Genomic DNA, 23,578 nt, shown 5'->3' with positions numbered 1-23,578 from the left:
GACCTTATCAGACTCAAAAGCTACAACTCTTGTTGCATAGGTCTTGCTTTATCTTGGTCTTAACCATCCAGCAGAAAAGTATAAAAATGAAGTACAAGAAGTAAAGCCATGCTGTTATATTGAGCTGTAGGGGACTCAGGTCAACAATTTCTGACATTGCCAGTGAAGTGGAAGACCCAATACTATTATGGACTACTGGACTATTTTAGAATATTTTTGCTGAGTTAACACACCTATAATATTCAAATAACGGAAGTAAACAAAAAAGGGGATACAGATGAATGTCCATTTTGTATCTGTGTATTCAAAATGGTTAGGACAGATGTATAGTTACATTCTCTTAATGAATACAGGGATTTGTTGTAATAGTGTTTGTAAATAGGAAATCATGTCTGCATCTTGTACAGCAAATAACCACTAGGAAGAATGCATGCAGTGTGTTAATTATTGAAACTGTCCTACCAGCTTGATTTGAAACTGTCTCATTGCTATTTTTTCCTCAATAAAATTATGGGGGGAAAAAAAGACTGGTATGTATCAATCTGTTCTCTTGTGCCGGTACCCAATACCACAGTCTGGCAAAGTTATAAAGGAAAGGGGCTTTGGGGGCTCACAGCTGCTGGAGGCGCCAGGTGGAGGGGTCACAGTTGTTTTGCCCCGGGCTGGAGACCACGTGCATCCCAGGCAACACAGAAAAAACAGGGAGTCTGTGCCCTGTGCCTGTCTGCGTGGTCCCTCCGCTCCTTTAACATCGCTGGGGTGTCATCCTGGGTGGCCCCCATAGTTTCACCAGTTTCTAATCATCTTGGAAAGGTGCCACCTCTACCATGAGCATGGGATCAAAATTCTCCCCCCTAAATTCCTCGCCGAGAGGACTATATTTCAACGCAGGAAGCCTTGGGCCAGGCACACTGCGCCCAAACCAAGTAAAACGTCCACTCTGCGTGGAGATGGGCGGGGCGGCGCCCTCCTAGCCGTGCGAAGGTGCCGGCCCTTCAGGAGGGACAAGTGGCACTGGCCTGTCCTGAAGCGGCATTGGTGTCGTCGCTCAGCCGCCCGCCCTTCCCGTCTGCAGGCGGCAGTCGAAGCCCGAATTCCCCGCGGGATTCGGGTGGCCGGGAGCGTCGGCGCTAACCAAGCCCTCCCCTGTGTGCGGCCGCGGGCGGCGGTGTGGCGCGGGCTCGAGCGCTCGGCCCGGGCTGCAGCCGGAGCCCCCTGCAGGCCCGCGCAGTGCGGACGGCGCCCTGATCTGCGGCAGCAGCGCGCTCAGCCCGAGACGCGCCTGCTCCCCGCCCGCCCGGCTCCCTACACAGCCAGGCCCTAAAGACCCCTGCGGCGGGCAGAGGGCGGAGGACTGGGCGCGGGGCCGCGCGGGGGCGCTGCAGTCCCGCCAGGTCCCGGCTGGGCTGCACGATGTCGCCGAGTCGCGTGGGCTGGTTGCTGTGCTGCGGCGCGCTGCTGTCGCCGGCCGCGGGCTACGTGCTCCTGAGCTCGGTGTCGTGGGCCGTCACCGGCGAGGTGGACGAGGAGCTGGACAGCGCTTCCACAGAGGAGGCGCTGCCGGCGCTTCTGGAGGACCCGGGAGGCCTCTGGCAGCGCAGCTTCCCTGCAGCGGCGCACGAGGATGGCGCCACCCGCGCCCCGCCGCGCCCCGCGCCCCCTGGGATGTTCTCCTACCGCCGTGAGCGCCGCCCGGGACGCCCCGCCACCGCCGCGCCCCTCAGCTCCGCGCTGCGTGCCCGTCTCGCCCGCTCGCTGGCCCACGCGAGCTCCTGGGGCTGCGTGGCCACCATGGCCGCGCGCGACAAGGTAAGAGCCGCGGGCTACGTGTACTACCCGCAGGGACCCGGAGACGGGGCCATGCTTGCTGGTGATCGGTCCACTTGCAGGGCCAGCACCACAGACTTGGGTGCACTGGCCACGCCTTGCAGATCGCCAAAACAGCCTGTGCTACCTACCTGCAAAAGGCATGTTGGGGGGCAGACTCTGACAACCAGGCTTCCGGACAGGAACTGCATACCTGACTTGAGCTGGCCAAAGATGTCCAGAGAACCAGCGTCTGACCTAAGGCTGGACAAAGGGGCCTTGGGAATCACAGAATGAATCACAGAGCCAGCATGTGCGTCCCTGACCGCACCTGACACGGGCCAGATGCTGCCCGCATGCGTGCACTTTGATGGAAATCTGCGTTTCAAACGTGGAACTCAGCTTCCTGATGCCGGTAGTCCCAGCATTCTGGTGCATGAGGCAGGAACATGGCAAGTTCCAGCCCAGCCTGGGCAAAAATTTTAAAATGTAAAAAGAGCAGGAAATCAGCTCAGTGTGAAGGCCAGGAGTTCAGGCCCCACAGGGGATGGATTTTTTCTGGACAGGAAAGGAGGCTTATTGTGCAGTGTGTGTATGAGCGATGCAGTTTGTGTCGCTCAGCAGCGAGCTCTGTCCACTTGGAGGTGTGATTCCCTCCACCTGGAATGACCTGATTGCCGTGAGGGTGCAGCTTCCACAAGCAGACGCTCCAGAAAGGGCTGGAGCTGTTGGCAGAGGTGAGGGTTTCACTCCAGGGCAGCAAGTTGAGCTCATAGTTGCTGTACAGAAAAACAATAAACTAATGTTCTCAGGATGCAGAAGACATTGGTTAAGGGCCGAGTCCCTGCCCCAGTGCGGGAGCTAAGCAACACCTTTATTCCAGTTATGGCAACAATCTTCATCTCTTTTTTGTCCAGTTCCAGCTCCTAGAACCCAACTGTGTTTTGTTTTGTTTTCCGGCACCAGGAATCAAACTCGGGACCTTGCACTTGCCTGTCAGACACTTATGCCAATGAGCTATCTCTCAGCCCCCTCAACTGGCTTTTCATGGTCATGTCTTACACTCCCGAGACAAGTAAGAAAACAAACAGCTGAAATATGAAGCTAATCTGGGTGTAAAACAAGTCTTTTCAAGGAATTAAAAGTCTGGTATCCAAGTATTGAAGGCACTCTGACTTCCACAAACCTCTGTTTTGTTAGGAGGCCTCCTTCCCAGTGTTGACCCTAAATGCCATAAACTCAGGATGCCTCTGTGTGCACGCACAGCGGGAAGCTGCGAGTGGTGTGGTAGTGCCATTTTGGAGGATTCCTTAGTATTGTGGTACCAGGGATCAAACTCAGGCCCTTGCACTTTCCAGGCAGGCGCTTACGCCCTGAGCTATATCCCTGGCCCCCAGTATTATATCTTCTTAAAAATTTTACATCCTTCCACATACAGTTTTATGCACAGTTCTCATGCAAGACTCCAAGGACAAGCCCTGAATTCTGAGCTGAGTAAGGATGGGCCGTCTCGCTGTGTGCTTACTTGAAGTCCTGCGGATTGAATTTAGGGCCTGTGCTCTGAGCTCCACCCTCAGCCCATTACAAAATCTCTCTCTAATGGGTATTGCTGAATTGCTAAGATGCGTGTGCTGCTTCAGACTTGTAACTGTCCTACCTCAGCCTGCGGTGAGGTGTGCTTTGGGCGTAAGCGCTTAGACAGTTGGGGCACTGCATTAGCTGGATTTAGAAAACTCAGACTTCAGCATTTGTCTCTGTCGGAAGTCACAGGAATGTGGCGCACACCCCTCATGCACCCTCCTGGATGATCGTGACCAAAAGTGGGTGCTCTGTGTCTGTGGCTTCCCTTATGCTCACGGCTAACAAATCAGTTCCTTGGAACTTGCTGGGTTCTCTAATGAAATGTTATTTTTTAATACTAAAAATACAACTGGTAAATAAGGAATTAGTGTAGCCCTGAAAGAAACAGTGATAGAATGTTCCTGGTATCAAAGATATTAAAAGAAAAAATTAAATTTTATCCTCAAAGTTGCCAAAAATTTGGGGGGATGCAGTGCAAGTAGAGGATGTTTAAGAGGCAGCTTATAGGAAGAGTTTAGGACCGCCACCCCATCAGTCACTGCCCCTCCCTCAAGTGATACTAAATTCAGTACAGCAAGCGAGCACATTTGCTATTCAGAGGCCCCTTCAGGAATAATTCTATAGCCAGGCGTGTTAGGGAACAGCTATAATCCCAGCACTCTGAAGCCTGAGGCTGGAGGATGACCTCAAGTTCAAAGCCAGCTTGGACTACATATTGAGTTGAAAGCTAGCCTGAACTGCATAGCAAGGCCCTGCCTCAAAGGAAGTAAATAAATAAATAAGAATCCTGTAACTCCTCTACAGACAGGCCCTGCTGCGTGCCCCCTCCAGAGAAATCCAAGTGCTCTCTCTGGGTACACTGGATGGGTTGGGGCCATTTTGCCTTACCCGAGTCCCTGTCAGAGCGCTTATGAGGCTAAGGTCGCCCATGAGGGCCCCGGCATTGCCTTTCCTGGCCAGGGACACGAGGCCGGCTCTCAGCTCCGGCCCATCCCCGCTTTGCAGCTGTGAAGGTCTTTCTCATGTTTGTCACCTCCAGGGCCTGCCATTTGGGAGCTACCTGCTCATCAGCGATGGCCCTCTCAACAACAGCACAGGAACGCCCTTCTTCTACGTGACAGCCAAAGACCCCGTGGTGGCTGACCTGATGAAGAACCCCATGGCCTCGCTGATGCTGCCAGAGTCGGAAGGGGAGTTTTGCAGGTAGACAGAGGTTGGGACAGAGCTGGAGGGTGGGCCGCACATGGTAACAGGCCCCTGGGGTATAAATTGATCTTCACCCTTGGAATCAGATGCTCTTACCGTCACTGGTAGAGCCAGGGTGACTTGGCACAAGTTACTCAGCCTCTGTGACCCTCAGTTGCTTCCTCTGTAAGATGGACATGCAAGCGGACCTTGGCTTTCACTGGGATCCAGCCCTATAAAACGCTAGTGTGAGCTGCAAGTACTGTAAGTGGAAAATGTGTCCGCCAGCCTCACCTACTGTGTTCTCAGAGCACTCTCCTGAGCTCACAGTCAGGCAAAGCCACCTAACACAGAGCCTGTTGTACAATCTACTGTTGAAGCTCATGCCATCTGTTGCATCCTGTACTCAAAGGGAGAAGCAGCACGGTTGTTCTGTGTCCATCACCCAGGAAAGATCAGCATTTAAATCCAGAGTAGTTTTTATTGAAGGTGCAGACCATCACAGAGCCTGAAAATCCCGCATCAAGGCACCATAATTTGGGAATGTTCATAACGATTTCTACCCCATAGAGTTATTTGAGTGTTGGATATCGGTGTAAAGGGCCTTGAAATAGCAGAGAAGTGGCTAAATGGCAGTTAGTGGCACTGTGGAAAAGGGCAGAGTGGGCTGGCGGTCAGGGATGGAGGAGCCAGAATAGTGGTGTGTATTGATCATTGCTCCCGTTCATCCGCACACCGGCCACGTACGCAATACAGAGCCAACATCTTTATTTTGCATCTCGCAGCCCGTTCTGCAGATTGAACGCAAGGCCTCAGGCACACTGGCAAGTGTCCACCGCGGAACTGCACCCAGCCCTTTTAGTATTTTCCGTTTTTCATGCAGAGCCTGGATAAGTTCCGCAGGTGGGATCTGAACTTTTAATCCTCCGTCTTCCGTCCACCAGGGAGCTGGGATTACAGGCGCGCATCACAGCGCCTGGCTGAGCTTCATTCCTTTCATATATTTTCTAAAATTCTTGTAAAAGATTTGTTCTAATGGTGTTTGTAAATAGGATCACAAGTCCGCATCTTGTTCAGCAATTAACCACTAAGAAGAATATATGCAGTGTATTATTTGTTGAAAAATAAAAATAAAGAAAGAAAGAAAGAAAGAAAGAAAGAAAGAAAGAAAGAAGAAAAAAAAGATCACTATGGAAAAAAAATAAAAATAAAATAAAATTCTTGTAAAAGAAAAAAAACTACTTAAGAAAAAAGCATCCTTACCTAGATAGCTTTGTCCAAATTCCAACTGCAGTCTATCCTGCCGCCCCGAGCTCACGTGGGGGCTGCATGTGAGAGACCCTTTATAGATTGCAGAGATTAGTGATCTGTTGAAAAGAAGCTAGCAGGGTAGGTCAAATAACTCAGCAGATTAAAGCGCCTGCAAGCAGGCACAGGGGCTGGGGCTTCAATCCCTGGACCGCCATGCCATCCCCCCCAGGGGGGAGCACACTGAGATGGCAATTGAGACTGGGCGCGGTGTTCCACACCTGTAATCCCAGCTCTTGGGAGGCTGTAAACAAGTGGATCACTATGAATCTGATCTAGTAAGACCCTGAACACCCTGTAGACCCTTCCCTAAAATACAAAATAAAGAAGCTAGCAGAGATTTTCTCCCACCCTGTAGGTTGTCCCTTCCCTCCGGTGACTGTTTCCTTTGCTGGGCAGAAACTCAGGGCTAAAGTTAGGGTGAGAGCTAGCCTGAGGGCTAGGGTCACTTTGTCGCTGCTCCTGTGCAATTGGATTCCTTCTCAGGAAGTCTTTACTCAAGTGTCCTCCTGCCTGTTTTCTTCTGGCAGCTTCAAGGTTTCCAGTCTTATATCCAGGGTTTGGGGGGGTTTCTTCTCACCCATTTGAATTGATTATAGTACAGAGTGAGAAATTTGGGTCTAGCTTCCATCTTGTACCTGTCAATGTCTGGTTTCCCAGCAGCGTTGGTTAAAGAGGCTGCCGGAGTGGTGTCCTCCTCATGGGGACAGAGGTTATTTTGTCTCATGCTTTTTAGCAATTTAAGCCCATGGTCAGCTCCTGGGCAGGCAGAATGGCTTGGTGGGGGCACAGCTGAGGAAAAGCTGTCCACATCCCTGTGGGTGGGACACTGAGTGAAGGATGGCACGAAGGAAGGTACACCCCAGGGCATGCCCCGGGAGACCTTTGTGTCTGTGTCCTCACTCCCACTCACTGGTCTTTCTACTCATATTCTATTTCTGGGCCCGCAGCATCTGGCTTTTGACACTTTATAGTATACTTTTTTGTTTTTTTAATATTTATTTATTTTTTTTAATTTTATTTATTTATTTGTGGGGGGGCAGCTCAGCCCACCAGGGGGCGCGGCTGGCTGGCATGTGGTGCTGGGGGATCGAACCACGGTCCCTGTGCTTTGCCGAGCTTGTTCTAAGTAGGTGCTTTAGACCACTGAGCCATCTCTCCAGCCCTATAGTATACTTTGAAAGCAGGCATTGCAATGTCTCCTGCATTCAGTCTTCCCCCGTTTCTGTGGACTCGCTGCCCTGAGAATTCCCACTCTGTGAGACCTGTTGAACCTTCCCAAGGTGATGCTTTTGGTAAACTCACTGCCTTGCCCTAAACTCTGCCTTATAAAGGGGCCGGGCCAGGGAGATAGCTCCACAGTCTAAGTGCCTGCCTGACAAGCACAAGCACCTGGGTTCAATCCCCAGTACCTCCTGCCATGCCGGCCCAGGCCGAGCTGGCTGCCTAACCCGGGTGTGGTGGCACTCAACTATAATCCCAGCACTGGGGAGGCTGAGACAGGAGGATCACTATGAGTCTGAACTGCGTGCTGAGACCCGGTACCAAATAACCTAATTAATTAATTAATTAAAGATTTTTAAAAAATAAAACTAAAGGGCCCACCACCTCCACGCTGCCATGCCGAGGACCTTTGGGGGCTACACTCACAGCCACATCACAGCCGCTCGATAGGGAGACAGATCCTTTCTCAAAATCAGTTATTCTTTATTCTGAGAACTTACAAGACAGTTGTCCCCAGTCAGTCCCCTCAGTCCACCTTTGTTGCTTTGAGGAATCCTCAGTCCAGCCAGGGCGATCTTTTAAAATCTGAGTCAGAGCTGGCCTTCCCTGGCTCCAGTCCCTTCCTGAGGAAAATTAACAGAAACCTTATGGCTCTGTGGGCGCTGCCCGGCCAGGTGTCTGCCCCTCAGGAAAGATCGTGGTGTCTGTCCCTTGGCTGATGGGCTTAGTGTTACTTAAACCTATTTTTAGCCAATTGGAAGCATAAGCTGACAGTGAGCTGTGATCAGAGCCCATGTATGTGCTCTGGCACGGAGCTGAGACACGCAGTCCACCTAAGCCCAGCCCTCGTACTCAGAAGTAGCGTAGGGCCTTGGTTTACGAACTCAGTTTGCTCCTGGTTGTAACTCAAGTGGTGGGTGGAAGGCTCAGGGTCCTCGAACAGCCCCCCGAGTCTCCTGTGCACAGGTAGATCGCAGAGTCCTTAGGGAGATACTGACCCAGGGTTTCTCAACTTACCCCACACAGGAAAAGATGTTGTGATGCTCCTTCCAGAACTCTTTGTTTGTTTGTTTGTTTGTTTGTTTTATTTTGGGGAAGGGTCTACAGGGTGTTCAGGGTCTCACTATTAGATCGGACTTGTAGTGATCCACCTTTTTATAGCCTCCCAAGAGCTGGGATTACAGGCACGCACCACCACGCCCAGTCTCAATTGCCATCTCAGGGTGCTCCGGGGGCAGGGCCAGTACGGCAGGCCTGGGGATTGAATGCCCGGGATCCACTGAGCTATGTGGCCAGCCCTTCCTTCCAGAACTCTTTAAGGTTTAATCTGTATCTGATGCCATCTGGAAGTACAAGTGGCCCGTATTTGGGTCATAACTCAAGACTTTGGTCATAAGTTAAAACTAAAATTCCGGTCATAACCCAAGTTGTTCACATGTTGGGCAGTCTTAACTCGAGGGTCCACTGTATTTCAGCCCATTTCCTGGCCTGCATGCTAAATACAAAGCTAGACCCGGTTGAATGGGTATGGAGATTGAGTAGCAAGGACTCCAAAGGCCTCTGAGATTTTTTTTTTTTTTTTTTTTTTTGCCGGCTCAGCCTTCCCTGGGGCAGGGCTGGCAAGGTATGTGGTGCTGGGGATCAAACCATGGTCCCTGCACTTGCCTAAGCTTGCGTAAGCAGGCGCTTTAGTCTGCTAGTCCACTGAGCTATCTCACTGGCCTACGTCTGGGAATTTAATGATAAGGAAAACACACAGCTCTTGTGTTTTGCTTGGCTGAAGCTGGGGGAGGCTACCACCTTGAGGATAGCAGAGAAGGAATAAGTACCTCTTCAAATGCTATAGAGGAACTGTAAAGGCTTTTTAAGGAATCTATGAAGTCCAGAGTGGGATACTCCATTCCATAGTTAGGGATATTTTTCCCCTAAAACTTTCTATCATCCTAATCACCTAGTCCCTCAAGTGCCATAGTAAAGTTACTAGATTTCTCGGGATGACACTGTCCTGAATCTGGGGCATGTTTAATTGGGCGCCATCACTCTGACTTGCGAAAGCGACTTACAGTCCTGGGAAAATGCTAAGACGAGGTTTCTGTGGCCGGAACAGCAGAGGAGTCGCTGCCGGTCGTGGTTTGCATCTAGAATATGTCCCAGACGGCCTTCAGAAGGTGACTGGATCAGCAGCGGGCTAACCCATTGATGAGACATAATCTGAGGGCATTCTGTGGAGATAGAGGGAAGAGGGGGTGGGCGTCACTGGAGGGAGTGGACTCATGGGGTGCAACCTAGAGGACTGCAGGCCCCCAGACCTTTCCTCTGGTGCTCACTCCCTGTCTCTGCTTCCTGTGCTCCTCCACACCCTCCCGCCATGATGTGCTGCCCCACCTCAGACCCACAAAGGGACAGGCCAACCATGGGCTGAAACCTTGAGCCAAAATTCATCTTTCCTCTTCTCAGGTGTTTTGTCACAGCTGACTGACACACTGGAGCAAAATGAAATATACTGACTAGTGGACTCTTCCGCTGGTGCACTGGGGTGGGGGTGGGGAAACACCTGATGACCTCAGATTCCAGGGCTGACCGGAGCAAGAGTGACAGAGACAGACAGGTGGGAGAGGCCCCGAGACTGCCCTTGTGCAGACAGCGGGGCCTCCAGGTCTGTGGAGCCCTCACCCGCAGATCCAACCAAGTGCAGGTCAGTACCTGCAGGGAAAGGTGTCTGTGCTGCACTGCACAAGGCTGTCTTCTCCTTGCCACCAAGAGATACAGCGTAACAACTATTTACGTAGCATTTACGCCGTGTTAGATATCACGAGCAATCTGGAGCTATTTAAAGTACGTAGGAGTGTGTTTGTCGGTTCTGTGCAAATACTGCACCATTCTGGAGAAGAGATTTGAGCTTCGTGTGCAATTTTTCGTTCCTGTTGGACATCCCGTAACAAATTGCCCAGGAATACTGTGGGATGACTGCACGTAGTCTACATAGACAACTGTGTCGAATACTACGCAGTGACAACTCCCGCAGGTTGACAGTGAAGAGCGGCTTGGAGGATGGGGACGAGCAGAACACACTGATGACCTGGAGAGCCTGGTTCCTGCCCCAGCACATGGTCCTCGATGATGAGGGTCTGTAGCCTGGAGGAGTCACGGTGACGATGATACTGTGCTGAGGATGGTCGTGGCTCTTTAGTACGTTTTCTGCATTTCCTGCAAAGGCCTGCTAAGAAATACGACCTAGCCCCCCGGATGGCTCTTGTGCTTTGTAAAAAGAAGTCCAAATTAGAACCTAATAGAGAGACAGACACCATGTGATCTCTGTGGAATCTAAAGAAGCAGAGGGTAGAGCGGTGTTCCCCGTGGCCTGGCGGGGAGCGGAAGGGGCTGCTGATCAGCAGGCGCAAGCCTTCAGTTACCAGATGCACACATCTGGGTGACTTAATCAATAGCATTCAGGATGGTTTGTAATGGCTGTTAATTAATTTCATTGTGGTAATCATTACACAGTGCAAACAGACATGGAATCATCACATTGTACACCTCAAATGTATTTGATCTTTGTTTAATTTTTTTTTTTTTTTTTTTTTTTTTTTTTTTTTTTTTTTTTTTGCGGAACCAGGGATTGAACTCAGGCCCTTGTGCTACTGAGCTACCTCCCCAACCCCTAAAAATAATTTTTAAATTAAATAAAGATTATAGTGAGGAAAACATAGAAAGGGAGGTAGCTTTCCCACTTGTCAGACGTCATATCCATTTAGAGAAGGGTCTATGTGCTTGGCTCACCTAGTGTTTGTTAGTTTCTTTAAAGTCTGTCTCATTCAGTTATCCTGTTTAGTCCAGGTGCTGAGATTTCTTCATTTGGTTAGCTAGGTGGATTAGGGCTGGAGATCTTCCTAGCTCTGCCCAAGATTCCAGTGTAAGCGTTCTCTGGCTACCGGCAGCCCCTGTCCTCTCTGTCTTACTGTCCCCACACCACCCAGATGCTCCTGTGATACAGGGAGCTTGTACTCAGAGCAAAGACCTGTTTGTAAGAGTGTCTGATAAATCATGAATGCCAAAGAAAGGAATCTGGTTGCCGTATCTCTACTCTGGGTTTTAGTTTGCCTCTCCTTAGGGAATCAGGGAAGCACACCCTTGGGACCATCGAGGGCTCCATGATAGAATTATATTCTGCTTGGTGATTTAAAGTCAGTATTCATTTTGAAATCATGACATGAGTGAAACCAGAGGAGACTTATCAGATGAAAAAAATGTCTTTGGATAGTTTAGACAAATCCTGCGTTCCTAGGTAAACTTGATCTGATTATTAAGAACAGAGACAGAGGCCTGGCCTCTTTCTTTCCTCACTGGTAGCGCGCCTGCAAGCATGGTGAAATTTCCCAAAACCCGGTGAACTTTCTGTAAGAAGTGGGGCAAGCATCAGCCCCACAAAGTGACACAGTACAAGAAAGGCAAGGATTCCCTATATACCCAGGGAAAGCAGCACTATGACAGGAAGCAGAGTGGCCATGGTGGGCAGGCTAAGCCGATTTTCCAGAAAAAGGCCAGAACTACAAAGAAGATTGTCCTGAGGCTTGAGTGTGTGGAGCTTAACCGCAGATCTAAGAGAACGCTGGCTATTAAGAGATGCAAGCATTTTGAACTGGGAGGAAATAAAAGAAAGGGCCAAGCGATCCAGTTTTAACTTTTCATGTTTTGTTTTACTGTGAAGACAATAAAATCTTGCTGTGTTCATTTAAAAAAAAAAAAGAAAGAAAGAAAGAAGAAAGAAAGAAAGAAAGAAAGAAAGAAAAAGAAAAGAGACAGAGACAGGGCCAGCCAGATAGCTCAGCAGACTAAAGCACCTGCTTAGGCAGAGCGCAGTGGAAAGGGTTCAATCCCTGGCGTGCCATGCCAGTCCTGCCCCCAGGGCACACTGAGACTGCGATTAAGACTTGGCGCACGCCTGTAATCCCAGCACTTGGGAGGCTGAAAACAGGAGAATCGCTATGAGCCCAATCTACGTAGTGAGACCCTGTATACCCTGTACTAAATACATTTAAAAAAAAGAAAGAAAGAAAGAACAGCCAAGGTAGAAGCACGTTTTCCCTCTTTCCCAAAAGGCTTTTAATGAATGAGACTCACAGATGTTACCAAGGCCCTCAGCCCTTTCTCTTTCCCCGGGATGCAGGTGGCCCTTTCTCAGCAGTGAATCTGGCTCTTCTCAGAGATCTTTAATTGACCCCTCCTGGGTGTTGTTTAGCAAGACAGGAAATGCTGAGTTCTAGATTGCAAAGCAAGCCGGCTTCCGAGGAGGTGCTGTCCGTCTGTGAGTGTGGAAGCCCGTGGGTGTGGAGGAGCTCGGCTGGGGATATGCCGCTGGGAAGGGTGCGTGTGCGGAGACAGCGCGGCTGAAGAAGCCAGCACCGGGGCCGCTGCAAATGTTGCTCCAGTACAGCTGTGATACCAGCTCTGCCCTGTGGGCGGCGCTGTGTGTGGCCAGCAGAGCAACAGGAGGACAATTCCTTCGGTGAACAGGATGACCGAGGACAGGAGGTGCGTGTGTGGGCTGGCTTCCCCGGATGTTACGGGTTAAGGAGAAACCTCTAGTGGCTACAAGCAGCTAGCTGTGCACTTACACTGAGAGAAACTTACAACTGCTTGTTTCTCCCAAGTTACATTTCGACCTCATGAGGTTTTGTCTGTATGATCCTTGTTGAATCCTGAGTTCCCTAGTTATCCCACTCCTTCCTTCCTTCCTTCCTTCCTTCCGGCAGCCCTCTCCTCCCTCTTCTGTGCTCCCCAACTCATACAGTTTCCAAGTGTTTTATGTACCTCTTAGGCACACGACTCCACCTTAAAAAGAAATAATATGAACACCTATCATGTATGTAACATGTCATTTTGAGGATGTAACTCCCATAATTATACTCCCTCCAAAAAAGTTGTTAGCACTATTCACATAGAGATAACTGTTTTATTACAGGATCCCTGTCCCTGGCAATTATATAATTTCTGTCTCCACAGATTTGCCTATCTGTATGGACATTCCATATAAGTCGAATTGTATGATATATGGCATTCTGTGACAGCTTTTTTTCACAGCACTGGGTTTTCTCTGTGGCCATCTGTGGAGGGTAGACCAAACTTCTTTTGGTCCTGCCTTTGAGACCTACATGTCCTTTGGTCACAAGCTGCCCATCCTGGCAGAACAAGGTCTGATGAAAGGGGAGCACTTCCTAAGAGAACGTCCTCTGGGCTGAAGGGGAGATGGAGTCCACCCAGCCCAAGCCCTTCGTCCCTGCCCTTGCCAATGATCCATAGCCACAGTCACATAGCACGCTCCAGCCGAGGGAGCTGCCGAATGCCCAGGACTCTGACAGGAGCCCGTGCGGTGGCCAGTGATGGGTCCTCTGCTCCCCTGCCTCCTCCCTCACCCCGGGAGGTCTTGGCCTCTGTCCCCCACCCACGGGGCCATTAGAGCGAGCAGACCCTTCCGGCGCCGCAGCAGGAGGGGGGTGCAGCTAGGTCTGATGAATGCAGGAGGTTGGTTCACTTTGAATTCCTGACTCAGCACTTTCTTAGTACTGTATAATTATGACCCAAATACTGGAGGGGACATACTTATACCAAAATAAGTCACTTGTCATAACCCAGATGCATTCTACATTGTTACTGACTTCATCTGGCAACTCCAGGTAGGGCCTGGAGTGGAAGCAGGTCACTAGCAGGCCCTGCTCCCCGCTGGACCCTTCGTGTCTCCTCCTCCCGGCATCCCCTGGGGCTGCCCAGACACACTCCTTTCTCTGTGCTTTTCTTCTCTGAGTCTCAACAGCCTCCTCAAAAACAAAACAAAGAAACAAAAAACTTGTACCTCTCTTGCCAGTAAAAGAATCCAAACCTCACAGATAGCAGAGAAATCTCCACTTACTGTAGTACACTCGCTGTGCACATTTACTTCCGCTTCTGTCCTTCTGACCTGGACATTTCCGGCTGCTATGACAAATCACCCAACTGAATGGCTTACCCGAGGGTTTGGAAGTCTGGCCCCGGGGTCAGGTTCTGTGAGGCTCCTGTGACCTCATCCTGACCTTCGGCATCTTCACACAGTGAAGGAGGGGCCAGAGCTCTCTTGCGCTCCTTTATGGGCTGTGCACCCCATTCATGCGGGCCTCACCTGCAGACCTAATTGCCGCCCCCCCCCCAGAAGGCCGCAGCTCCTGTAACAGGGCTGGGGTGAAGGTTACATTAAGCACTTGGGGAGAATGCTTTCTGCGCAGAGCTCCCTCCCACGCTGGCCTGGTTGCACTGGGGCTTTGCCATGAAGTAACACGCTTCATTGCTGGTCCATTTCCCAGGAAGTCTTCATCTCTGGTGGAACCTCATGGGCTGGCCTCACTGTCCACATTCCTGTCAGTGTCCTGGTCTTCTGAGCACCAGCTGGAGCTGCCCACCAAGTTCTGCTCACAGCATTCAGGGTGTTCAGTTGCCCATTTCTCAAAACCTTTCCAAATTGTTCTCCAAACCAGTTCCAAGAGCCTCTGAATCCCAAGGTCAAGCCTAGCCACAGCAGTGACCCTTCTTCTCCAGGACCAGGTTTCTGTATCAGTTACTTTGCGGTGGCTGGGACAAAATGCAGGACACTTGCAGTTTCAAGGAGGAGGGATTCAATCTGGCTGCTGGGTTCCGTGGTTGGCCAGCTCTGAGGTAGACACAGCACAACAGAAGGTCATGGCTCAGGAAAGCAGCCCAGGCCGCAGCAGCCAGAATGAGAAACAGCAGAGCGAGTCTGTGGATGTGGACGGGGCTGTGACTCTATGGAGCTGTCTAGGGACACACTTCATTGTCCCTGCACACGAGCAGGACAGTGTGTGCAAAGTACCGTACTGGCAACTCAGGAAGCTGGCTGGACCTTGGGGTGCAGGGTTTATATTTTAATTCAGTCGTGGGGGTGTTCTGGCACCTGCATGGCTAATCTGAGCTGCTCAGTCTCTGACTTATAGAGCTAGGGACAAAAACACACCCTTTCAGGTCACACGCTCACTGACCTGCCTCCTCCAACCCAGTGAAACTGCCAAACCCATGGGACCTTGCGGGGGCACGTTTCAGATCTGAGACTGCTTCCCAGCCATTGCACGAGCAGCAGCTGCCAGGATCCCCGGGCGGCTGCGCACACGTACGACAGAGGGTTGGGTTGCAGCTCGACTTCCGTAGAGGGAATATTAGTTTCCTGTTGCTGCTGTAACAAGCCGTCACCACGGAGTGGCTGCAGACAGCACAAAGGGGCTGAGGGAGAAACCCAGTACAAAGTGGTTGCCTAGTATGTGTGAGGCTGTGAGTTTCATCCCCAAGAATGCAAAACTAAAACAACACACACACACACACACACACACACACATACACTCATAAAGCTACAGATTTGAGTTCAGAAGCCAAGCATGGATTGACATGCGCTCTTTCCTGGAGGGTTTTTGAGCTCCTGCCGGCTGCGTGGCTCCTGTGGCTCAGGATCCCTTTGGTATTCACAGACAGGAATGGCCATCCAGGTGTTCCATACATCACACCTCTTCCATGATTGAACTCAGGACCTTGCGCTTGCCAGGCAGGCACATAAGCCACTGAGCTATCTCCCCAGCTCCCTGCTTGTGATTTAAGGAAACTTGTGATTGCACCAGGCCAGCCAGATAATCCAGGCTGTCCTCCCTACGCAAAGTCAGCTGAGGAACATCCAGAATTCCCTGTTGTTGCGTAAGGTAACATTCACTCGTCCCAGAGATTAGACGTGGCTGTCTTTCGGGGGCCATTTACCTGCTTGCTGCAGATGGAAGAAAATGATTCCAGGCTTAGCTGGGTTTCCTGCTGTGTAAATGGAAATTTCTCTGTTTATCTGTTTGACTCTATAATCTCCTTTCTATTCTGTACATCCACCAGCAGAGAAGCAAAATGGTTGTCTACTCAAATGTAACGTGTTTTTCATTCTCTAATGTCTTAGGAATGCGAATTCCAATGCTTTTGTGGCAGAAAGAATTTTCTTGAAATTAGCTTAAAAAAAAAAAGAAATTAGCTTCAGTAGGTAGTAAACAAAACTGATGACAATCTGATCTGGATGGACACAAACTAATACTTCCAATATGTAAATTACATTCCTGTTTACCATTTCTTACTTATTTTCTCCTAGACATTTCAGGATTTTTTCACAAAATACAATGTAGATTCCTTTATTACAGTCATTATTGTGACTACACCCCATCATTGTTTCATCTTTCTTTTTTGTAGTGGTCACCTTTTATTGTGTACTAATTGTCACTTAGGCTATGAACACATTGAGCCATGATTAAGCTGTTCACAGACGGGCGCAGGACGAGGCAGGCGCGGGCTGGAGTGCAGCGTGCCCTCCTCGCTGGCCCCTTCTCAGGGGTGCTTGTGTCACCGCTCATGTTTGAGTTCCTTGTAAGAAAGGCAGTCACTGAAAAGCCCGTAGGCTGCCAGCCCATGTTCGGCCCCGCGATGCTCCCTTGCTTCACGTTGATGCACTTGTGATACCGGTTGTAACCTCTCTGAAATGCTCCAGCAACACCCGCGGGGGAGAAATGCCACATCAGTATCCAGCTGGGCAGCTCCCCTACTTTCACATCCAAGAGTCTCTTCCTTTTCAACGGAAGCCGTCTTGGAGTCCTCACATTCGCTCCATTCTTTCATCTTAACCAACAAGAAAAATTCACAACTCAGCAACTACGATTCTGAGGGTCAAAAACATGACAGATCAAAACACTTTCTGGTGGAACGCGGTGTTCCCACAGGAAGCAGCTTACCTGAATACGTAGGCCTGCCCACTGTGGCCCTATCTTGATGCAACTCGACAGCGTGTGTAGTAAAGAAAAACTTCGAGGTAGGTTAAAGCAAGCCCTTAGGTACGAGAAAAACATGTGCTTTGATTGATAGCTGCAGCTTTCTCCAGAGTGTAATGCAAGGCAATGCAATGTAATACAGTGCCGTGGGTAAGAATGAGGTTGAGAGATTCATGCCTCAAGAAAGCAATTTTATGATTTCTCCCATCTGTGCAAAGAAGAGTTGTCAAGGTCTTCTTGGCCACATCTGTGGGCTCCCTGCATCTGCTAGGAGGACCCGCAGAGCTCCTGGGTTCACAGGTCCCCAGTGTATTAGAGTGAAGGGACACAAAGCAAGATCCCCAAAGGCACAGGGGGTATGAGGCGATGTGAAGAGAAGCCAGCCTCTGTCCCCAGGCTCTGCTCCTCATGGAGTTGCCCGAGGACGCATTTCACGCTCCCTGCACAAATGCGGGGCAGTGTGTGCCAGGTGTTGCCAGCCAAGGGAGCAAACCGGGCCTCTGTGCGAGGTTCTTGCTTTCATTCAGCCACGTGGGCGCTACCATCCCTGCACAGTGGATCTGAGCTATTCAGTCTTCAGCCCTGTAGAGCTCAGATGACGTAGTGTGGCTCAGGGCCTCAGGCATACAGAAGCACTCCTGCTGGGCAGGGTATCTCAGGGACACAGAAGCTGTCCTGTAGAAGCTGGTCAAGGACCAGTCTTCCTGGAGACTTTGGAATTTGCAGGGTTTGAACAACCCAGGGCTGCTGAGTTGACCCTAAGACACATCAGTATGGCCAGCTTGGAAGTATTGTTCTATCCCAAGGATACTGCGAAACTCAAACAAGCCAGATGCTTTAAAATGTAAGTTAAACATAATCATAAATGGAAAAAGTTAGGACTTGTATCTTTCTCCCAGGACATAATCAAATTATGAAGCCAAACAAATGAATAAATAGCTAGATGTGGCCATGTCCATGGCCTTCTACAGTCTGCTTGAAATGGGTCCAGCTCTTACTATGAAAATATACATTTCTACAGCAATATGCATTTTCTATACCTTGTGGACTCTGTGTAAGAAGACCTACCTCAAACACAGCCAATCTCTATTTTAAGCCTGAAAAAATGCTTTCAATATGTTGCAGATTGGGCCAGGGATATAGCTCAGAGGCACAGTGCCTACCTGGCAAGAATGAGGTTGTAAGTTCAATTCCCAGTACAAAAAAAAGGTAACAGATTAATGCCTGCCCACACAATGCACTGCCCACTGTCACCTCAATTTAATTCCTTTCCTACCTTAGCAAGCACTCCTGTAGCAAACTTGGCAAGCAAGATGGAGGGGAAGGTTTTGATGCTCCTTGCTTCAGGAGTGTCATTCAGTCCTCACCGTCTTTGTTGCAGGTTTTCCTGTGCCACCAATTAGGTGGCGGCTCATTTTCTCACAACCCTAGAAGCTGCAAGTCCAACACATCCCTCAGCCTTCACATGGCAGGATGCGGTGCAGGACACCCACAATTTAAAGGAGGAGAGGTTTAATTTGAATCATGGAGGACAAGCCAAATAGCTCAGCAGATTAAAGCATCTGCTTAGACGCAGGGGCCTGGAGTTCAATCCCTGGCAGGCCCCACCCCTAGGGACTGCGATTGAGACTGGGCTCCTGGGCATGGTGGCGCATGCCTGTAATTAATCCCAGTTCTTGGGAGGCTGTAAACAGGAGGATCACTACCTGTCCGATCTATGCAGTGAGACCCTGTACATCCTGTAGACTCTATCCTAAATACAAAAAAATAAAAAATAAAATAATTTGACTCATGGTTTAACAGATTTGGTCTATGGTCAGCAGGGTCCACAGCAGATAGTTCATGGTAGAAAGGTGTAAAGGAGGAAAGCAGGCTGCAGGAAGCAGAGAGAAGGGAACAGCTTGGGAGGGAGAGAAGCCCTTCCAGATCGCCACCGCAGCAGCCCGCCTCCTCCACCCAGGCCCAGCCTCGGAACAGCACGTGAGCCATGAATGCGTCGATGGGTGAATCCCCTGATGAGTAAGTGCCCCACGAGCCAGTCACCTTCTAAGAGCTCTACCCCAGGACAGGTCCTCTCTCAGTAACAGATCTTCATTTCCCAGGGCAGTGCACCCTCAACTTCAGATGTCACCAAACAGCCACAGTGAGATCCAACTTAGGAAAACACCCCGTCATACTATCTGTATTTTTTAAAGTTTTTTCTTTCTTTCTTTTTTTTTTCTGTACCAGGGATCAAACCCCAGACTTTGCACTTGCCAGGCAGGTGCTTATAAAGCTGCTGAGCTAACTCCCTATCCCTCAAAATATTTTAAATAATTACATTAGCTAGGTGGGGTAGTGTATGCCTGTAATCCCAGCACTCTGGGACGCTGAGACAGGAGGATGGCAAGTTGGAGCCCAGCTTGCACAATTCAACAACATAGCTGGACTATCTCAAAATAAAACCAATTGAGGGGTACAGCTCAGTGTGACACCCCAGATTCAATCCCCAGTATGAAAAAGTGTAATAAAAACCTGAATGATATAATCAGTAACGTGGCTACCATTTTTTTATTTTTAATAAGCGCCTTCGTATTTCAAGCTGATTATCGTTTTAATGAATAAAAAATGTTTTTCACCTACAGAAAAAATATTGTTGATCCAGAAGACCCTCGCTGTGCGCGGTTAACACTTACTGGCCGAATGATTCCAGTGACGCCAGAAGAAGTCGAATTTGCCAAGCAAGTTGTGTTTTCAAGGTGTGCCAAGATCTGGAATTAGTTTGCCCAAAGATAGAGGGAGGAGAAGGGATGAAAGAAGAATTGAGGTGCGTCCTGCACATGCACCAACTCCCGGCATGGCCCATGGTCACTAGGGGCCGAACACTGCGCTCACACACATGTCTATGTACTCGTCAAATAAAAATTAAATTCAGTACATCAGTTCACCCAGAAATATGCGACAACAAAAGCAGAGGTCAGCACTGCAGCTTTGGACACCTTTTACACCATGACAAGTGGTCTGAGCAGCCCCCATGCGACGTCATGGGCAGCGGCAGGTGGACCCGGGTCTCCCTCACTGCCTCTGGAGAGCCCCACACGGAGGCTGCCCAGGCACGGTTCTTCCCTTTCCCACCTTAGCAGTGCCATGCCCTGCAGGGAGAATTTGTTGGCCTTTGGTTAAGTCATTGCCACATGTCTGCTCAGAGCATTTCTTACTGCATTTGCTTTGTTACAAATATGTTTTCCAGTTTGGACTTGGTCTTTGAATTCTAAATTTTTAGATCAAAAGGAACTTTTAAAAAAATTTTTAATTTTAATTTTTATTTATTTTTTTTAGGAACTTTATTTTTATGAAGTTCAAAAAGTCAGGGAGCCCTGCCCTTGCCCTCAAGGAGTTACAGTGTGTGGGGGGGACCTGGAAGGCAGGGCAGCTCTCGGCCTAATGCACAGCCCTCAGCTTGCTGTAGGAAACAGTTCCTGCGGTGAACAGACATGGCAGGCAAGCCTTGCGGCTCGCTGTTTGAGCCTTTCCCACAGGGCTGCATGGAGCCTTACTCACATCTGCTACTCACAGTCACAGGTGCCCACCGGGCACTTGCCTGAGCCAGGTGCGTTAGATGAGCGTCCTCATTTGCCCACACAGTCTCACAGCCCACAGCCAGCAGCATCACCATGAGACAGGTGAGGTGCTGAGGGCTTGCAGCATGAGCTGGGGTCAAACCCAGGAACTTGGCTCAAGCCTTGAGCTTGGGCCACCGAGTGGAGCCACTGTAGCTCTCTGGCTGCCCTGGGCCCTGAGACCCAGCCCTGGGGGTCAGCCTCTGACTGATCTGCACTCCAGTAAGGCTCAGGAGCTGGCCCAGGGGAGGGCCAGAACAAGAACGCCTACTGTGTTCTCTCGTTGCTCCCACAGGCACCCCGGGATGAGGAAGTGGCCGCGGCAGTATGAGTGGTTCTTTATGAAGATGAGGGTAGAAGGTGTCTGGCTTCAGAAATGGTACGGAGCAGTGTCGGAGATTTCAACGGAAGAGTATTTCAAAGCGGTTCCCAGGAAGGTCTGAGCAAGCAAGAAGTCCTCAGTGCTTGCAGAAAAATGAAAATCTTTTAATGATGCTGGGGTGGCTCCTGGCTGTGGTCTCTTGGTTGCAGGGATCCATGCCACCCGTCGTCCCTGCAGCAAAAAGAGCCAGCGAGGGTGAACAGGAACCTCGTGCTCGACCCAGATCCCTGGGGTCATCTGCAGACCCCGCCCCACAGAGACTCCACACGGCCAGTCGGCTTAGGTAGCCTTCTGGTCCGAAGTCATGGCAGGCTGTCCAAGTGGCAGGTCTAGACAATCATTGTTCGTTTCTTTAAAAAAAAAAAAAGGGAGGGGGGGGGGGGGATGGCTCAGTAGAATAAGCACTTGCCTGGCAAGCGCAAGGGCCTGAGTCCAATCCCCCGTTTCGGGAAAAAAAAAAAAATTATGCCTGTCGTAAATGTGATTGCTTTGTGTTGTGAGAGCATTTTCGTTGCTTGCCTTGCCGAAAGCAGAAGCTTGGATCTAAGTTCACTGACCACAGAGGAGCTGAATGCGTGTCTCACAGCCGCAGGACAGTGTGTGGGGCCAGGATGGAGGGCTGTCGTGGGTGACTCGCCATGCTTCTGCATGGCAAATGCTTTACTGAATCTTGTTTGCTAGACTGCATCAATCACTTACCGTGTTTTTTCCCCGCTGCAACATAACAAGCAGCGTAAGATCCTGCAGAGTTACGTGCATAGTCCTGTTCTGCTTACGGACCGCGGAGGAACACTAAAAGCTCGCTCTGCGTCAGGCTTCGCGATCCCCGCGGCTCACACGTCAGAGAGCTCCTCTTTTGCGTCCCGGGGCAGCGGGGTCCAAAATGAGAGCCCCTCCGGGTGGTACACAGAGATGCCAGACGGTGAAAGCGGGAGGCAAAGGCAGTGTGGAAGCGGTGGGGAAAGCGGTCAGCACCAAGACTCTGGTCCCTGCCCAGCCCTGGGCCACACCCTCGTGGACACCGCCTCATCCAGCCGCCAGCCAGCCTGTGCTTGTCGACCTCACCCCTCCGGACAGGGAGACCAAGGCTTGGAGAAGGCGAATCAGCGTCCCTCGGCGTTGGTAACGCTGCAGCTCACTGCACTGGTGGGCGGGGTGGCACCTTCCGTGTTTAAGGATGAAAGTAGCTAAAATACAGAGTCCCTGAGCCCGAAGAGTGAACTTAGGAGAGAAGGACTAACTCAAAGATTCATCACTGTTTTGCAGCGTGAGTGGGTCTCCAAAGTGTGATTCTTACTACAGAATTTAAATTTTCAGCAAATGATATTCTGGAGTTCCTGGTGTTTGCAATAAGCTGGACTGCCCTGGTGCACACACACAAGGCCTGCGTGTGCCTGCGTGTGCTATACACACCCAAGGCCTGCGTATGCCTATGTGAGCCTGCCTGTGCATATCAGGGACTTCCTATAAGTCCACAAAGGATTTGGTGGTACCCAACTTTTCTGTCTTCACAGCACTAAACTCTCTGTGGTGGGTCAGGCATGTTAAATAATGTAAGAACACTTCATTAACATAGGAAATACCCATTCCAGTGGAAAGGTTTATTAAAGTGCAGCAGTATTCAATCCAGTGTTACTGTATTGTGTGCACAGAAACATGCTTTAATAACAGAGTGGAGACTCTAAAATCGGTTCACAAAAATGCTTCACCCTTGTTTTTCACAAAGGCACAAAAATAATTGAACACGAGGAGGACAGTCTTTCCAATAAACATACTACAAAAGGTAGACTGATCTTCCTACCTGATATGAACATTCATTCAAAAAAGATCATATCTATAGATGTAAAATGTAAACCTATAACTATAGAAAGAAACAGAAAATCTTTGAGACTAAAAGCTAAGCAAAGAGTCTGTAAACTTGAGACTCTCAATAAGCCATTGAAGACTTGATAAATTAAACACTATCGAAATTTAACACTTTCGTTTTGCAAAAGATTATGTTTAGAAGATCCACAACCAGGCTTCTGACTGAGAGAAAATATCTGTGAGCCACACACCTGACAGACTAGTGGCCAGAGTATGAGGAACTCAGTTAATGGGCCAAAACCTACCAGAAAATAGACATCGCTTTTGTTAACCACATGTATGCATATTTGTGGAACAGATCTAAGACTTCTGTAAAAGTTTTCTAAAGGTATTTGGTTTAGTGCTAAGTACCAGGTAATCAGAACTCAACAGGGTGCAGGGGAGAGTTCCTCAGTCATGTGTTTGTCTTGAACATGCAAGGCCTGGACCCTATCCCTAGCACCACATAACAGAACTGTACACATCTGCTGCTCAGGTTTTACACAGGACACTGAGGACAGGAAGGCATCTTACCTAACCTAGATATGCTGAGAGAACTCTAGTTATGTGTGAGTGGCCACGTCTTCGCAATCCTTCACTGACGCTTATCCACAGAACTGTATTTCCAAGACTCTTGCTCTGAGTATTCTGGGAAATTGTTCTTTGGTTTCTGTGAATAAACAGATTATAGCGTATCCAGGCCCCTGTATTTTTATTTACAGAGGATGAAGTGTTCGTGGGCCGGCCTGTGACACAGCTCTGCTGTGCTCTCAGTAGCTTTTGTTAGACACTGATTCCTTGTAAGAGAGTTGCTTGGGGTCCGG

At 49.7% G+C, this 23,578-nt stretch overlaps 1 protein-coding gene across 2 annotated transcripts; it reads left to right on the top strand.

Annotated features, from left to right (window-relative positions):
* Positions 1-1,300: 1,300 nt before the first annotated feature.
* Creg2 (cellular repressor of E1A stimulated genes 2) lies at positions 1,301-23,376 on the top strand. Of its 2 annotated transcripts, XM_023717466.1 has the most exons (5): positions 1,301-1,809; positions 4,427-4,590; positions 19,553-19,666; positions 20,823-20,906; positions 21,642-23,376. In XM_023717466.1, exons 1-5 carry the CDS (start codon positions 1,414-1,416, stop codon positions 21,703-21,705), a joined length of 822 nt encoding a protein of 273 aa, XP_023573234.1. In that variant the 5' UTR covers positions 1,301-1,413; the 3' UTR covers positions 21,706-23,376. The 2 variants fall into 2 exon arrangements, with proteins under 2 accessions (XP_023573234.1, XP_023573233.1); XM_023717465.1 differs by lacking the exon at positions 21,642-23,376 and having other exon boundaries at positions 20,823-21,265.
* Positions 23,377-23,578: the final 202 nt, after the last annotated feature.

The sequence above is a fragment of the Octodon degus genome, unplaced genomic scaffold, assembly GCF_000260255.1.
Source record: "Octodon degus isolate 3935 unplaced genomic scaffold, OctDeg1.0 scaffold00052, whole genome shotgun sequence".
In the NCBI taxonomy this organism is placed as follows: Eukaryota; Metazoa; Chordata; class Mammalia; order Rodentia; family Octodontidae; genus Octodon; species Octodon degus.
The sequence above is the reverse complement of the archived record's forward strand: the minus strand, read 5'-3'. Positions and strand labels throughout refer to the sequence as shown.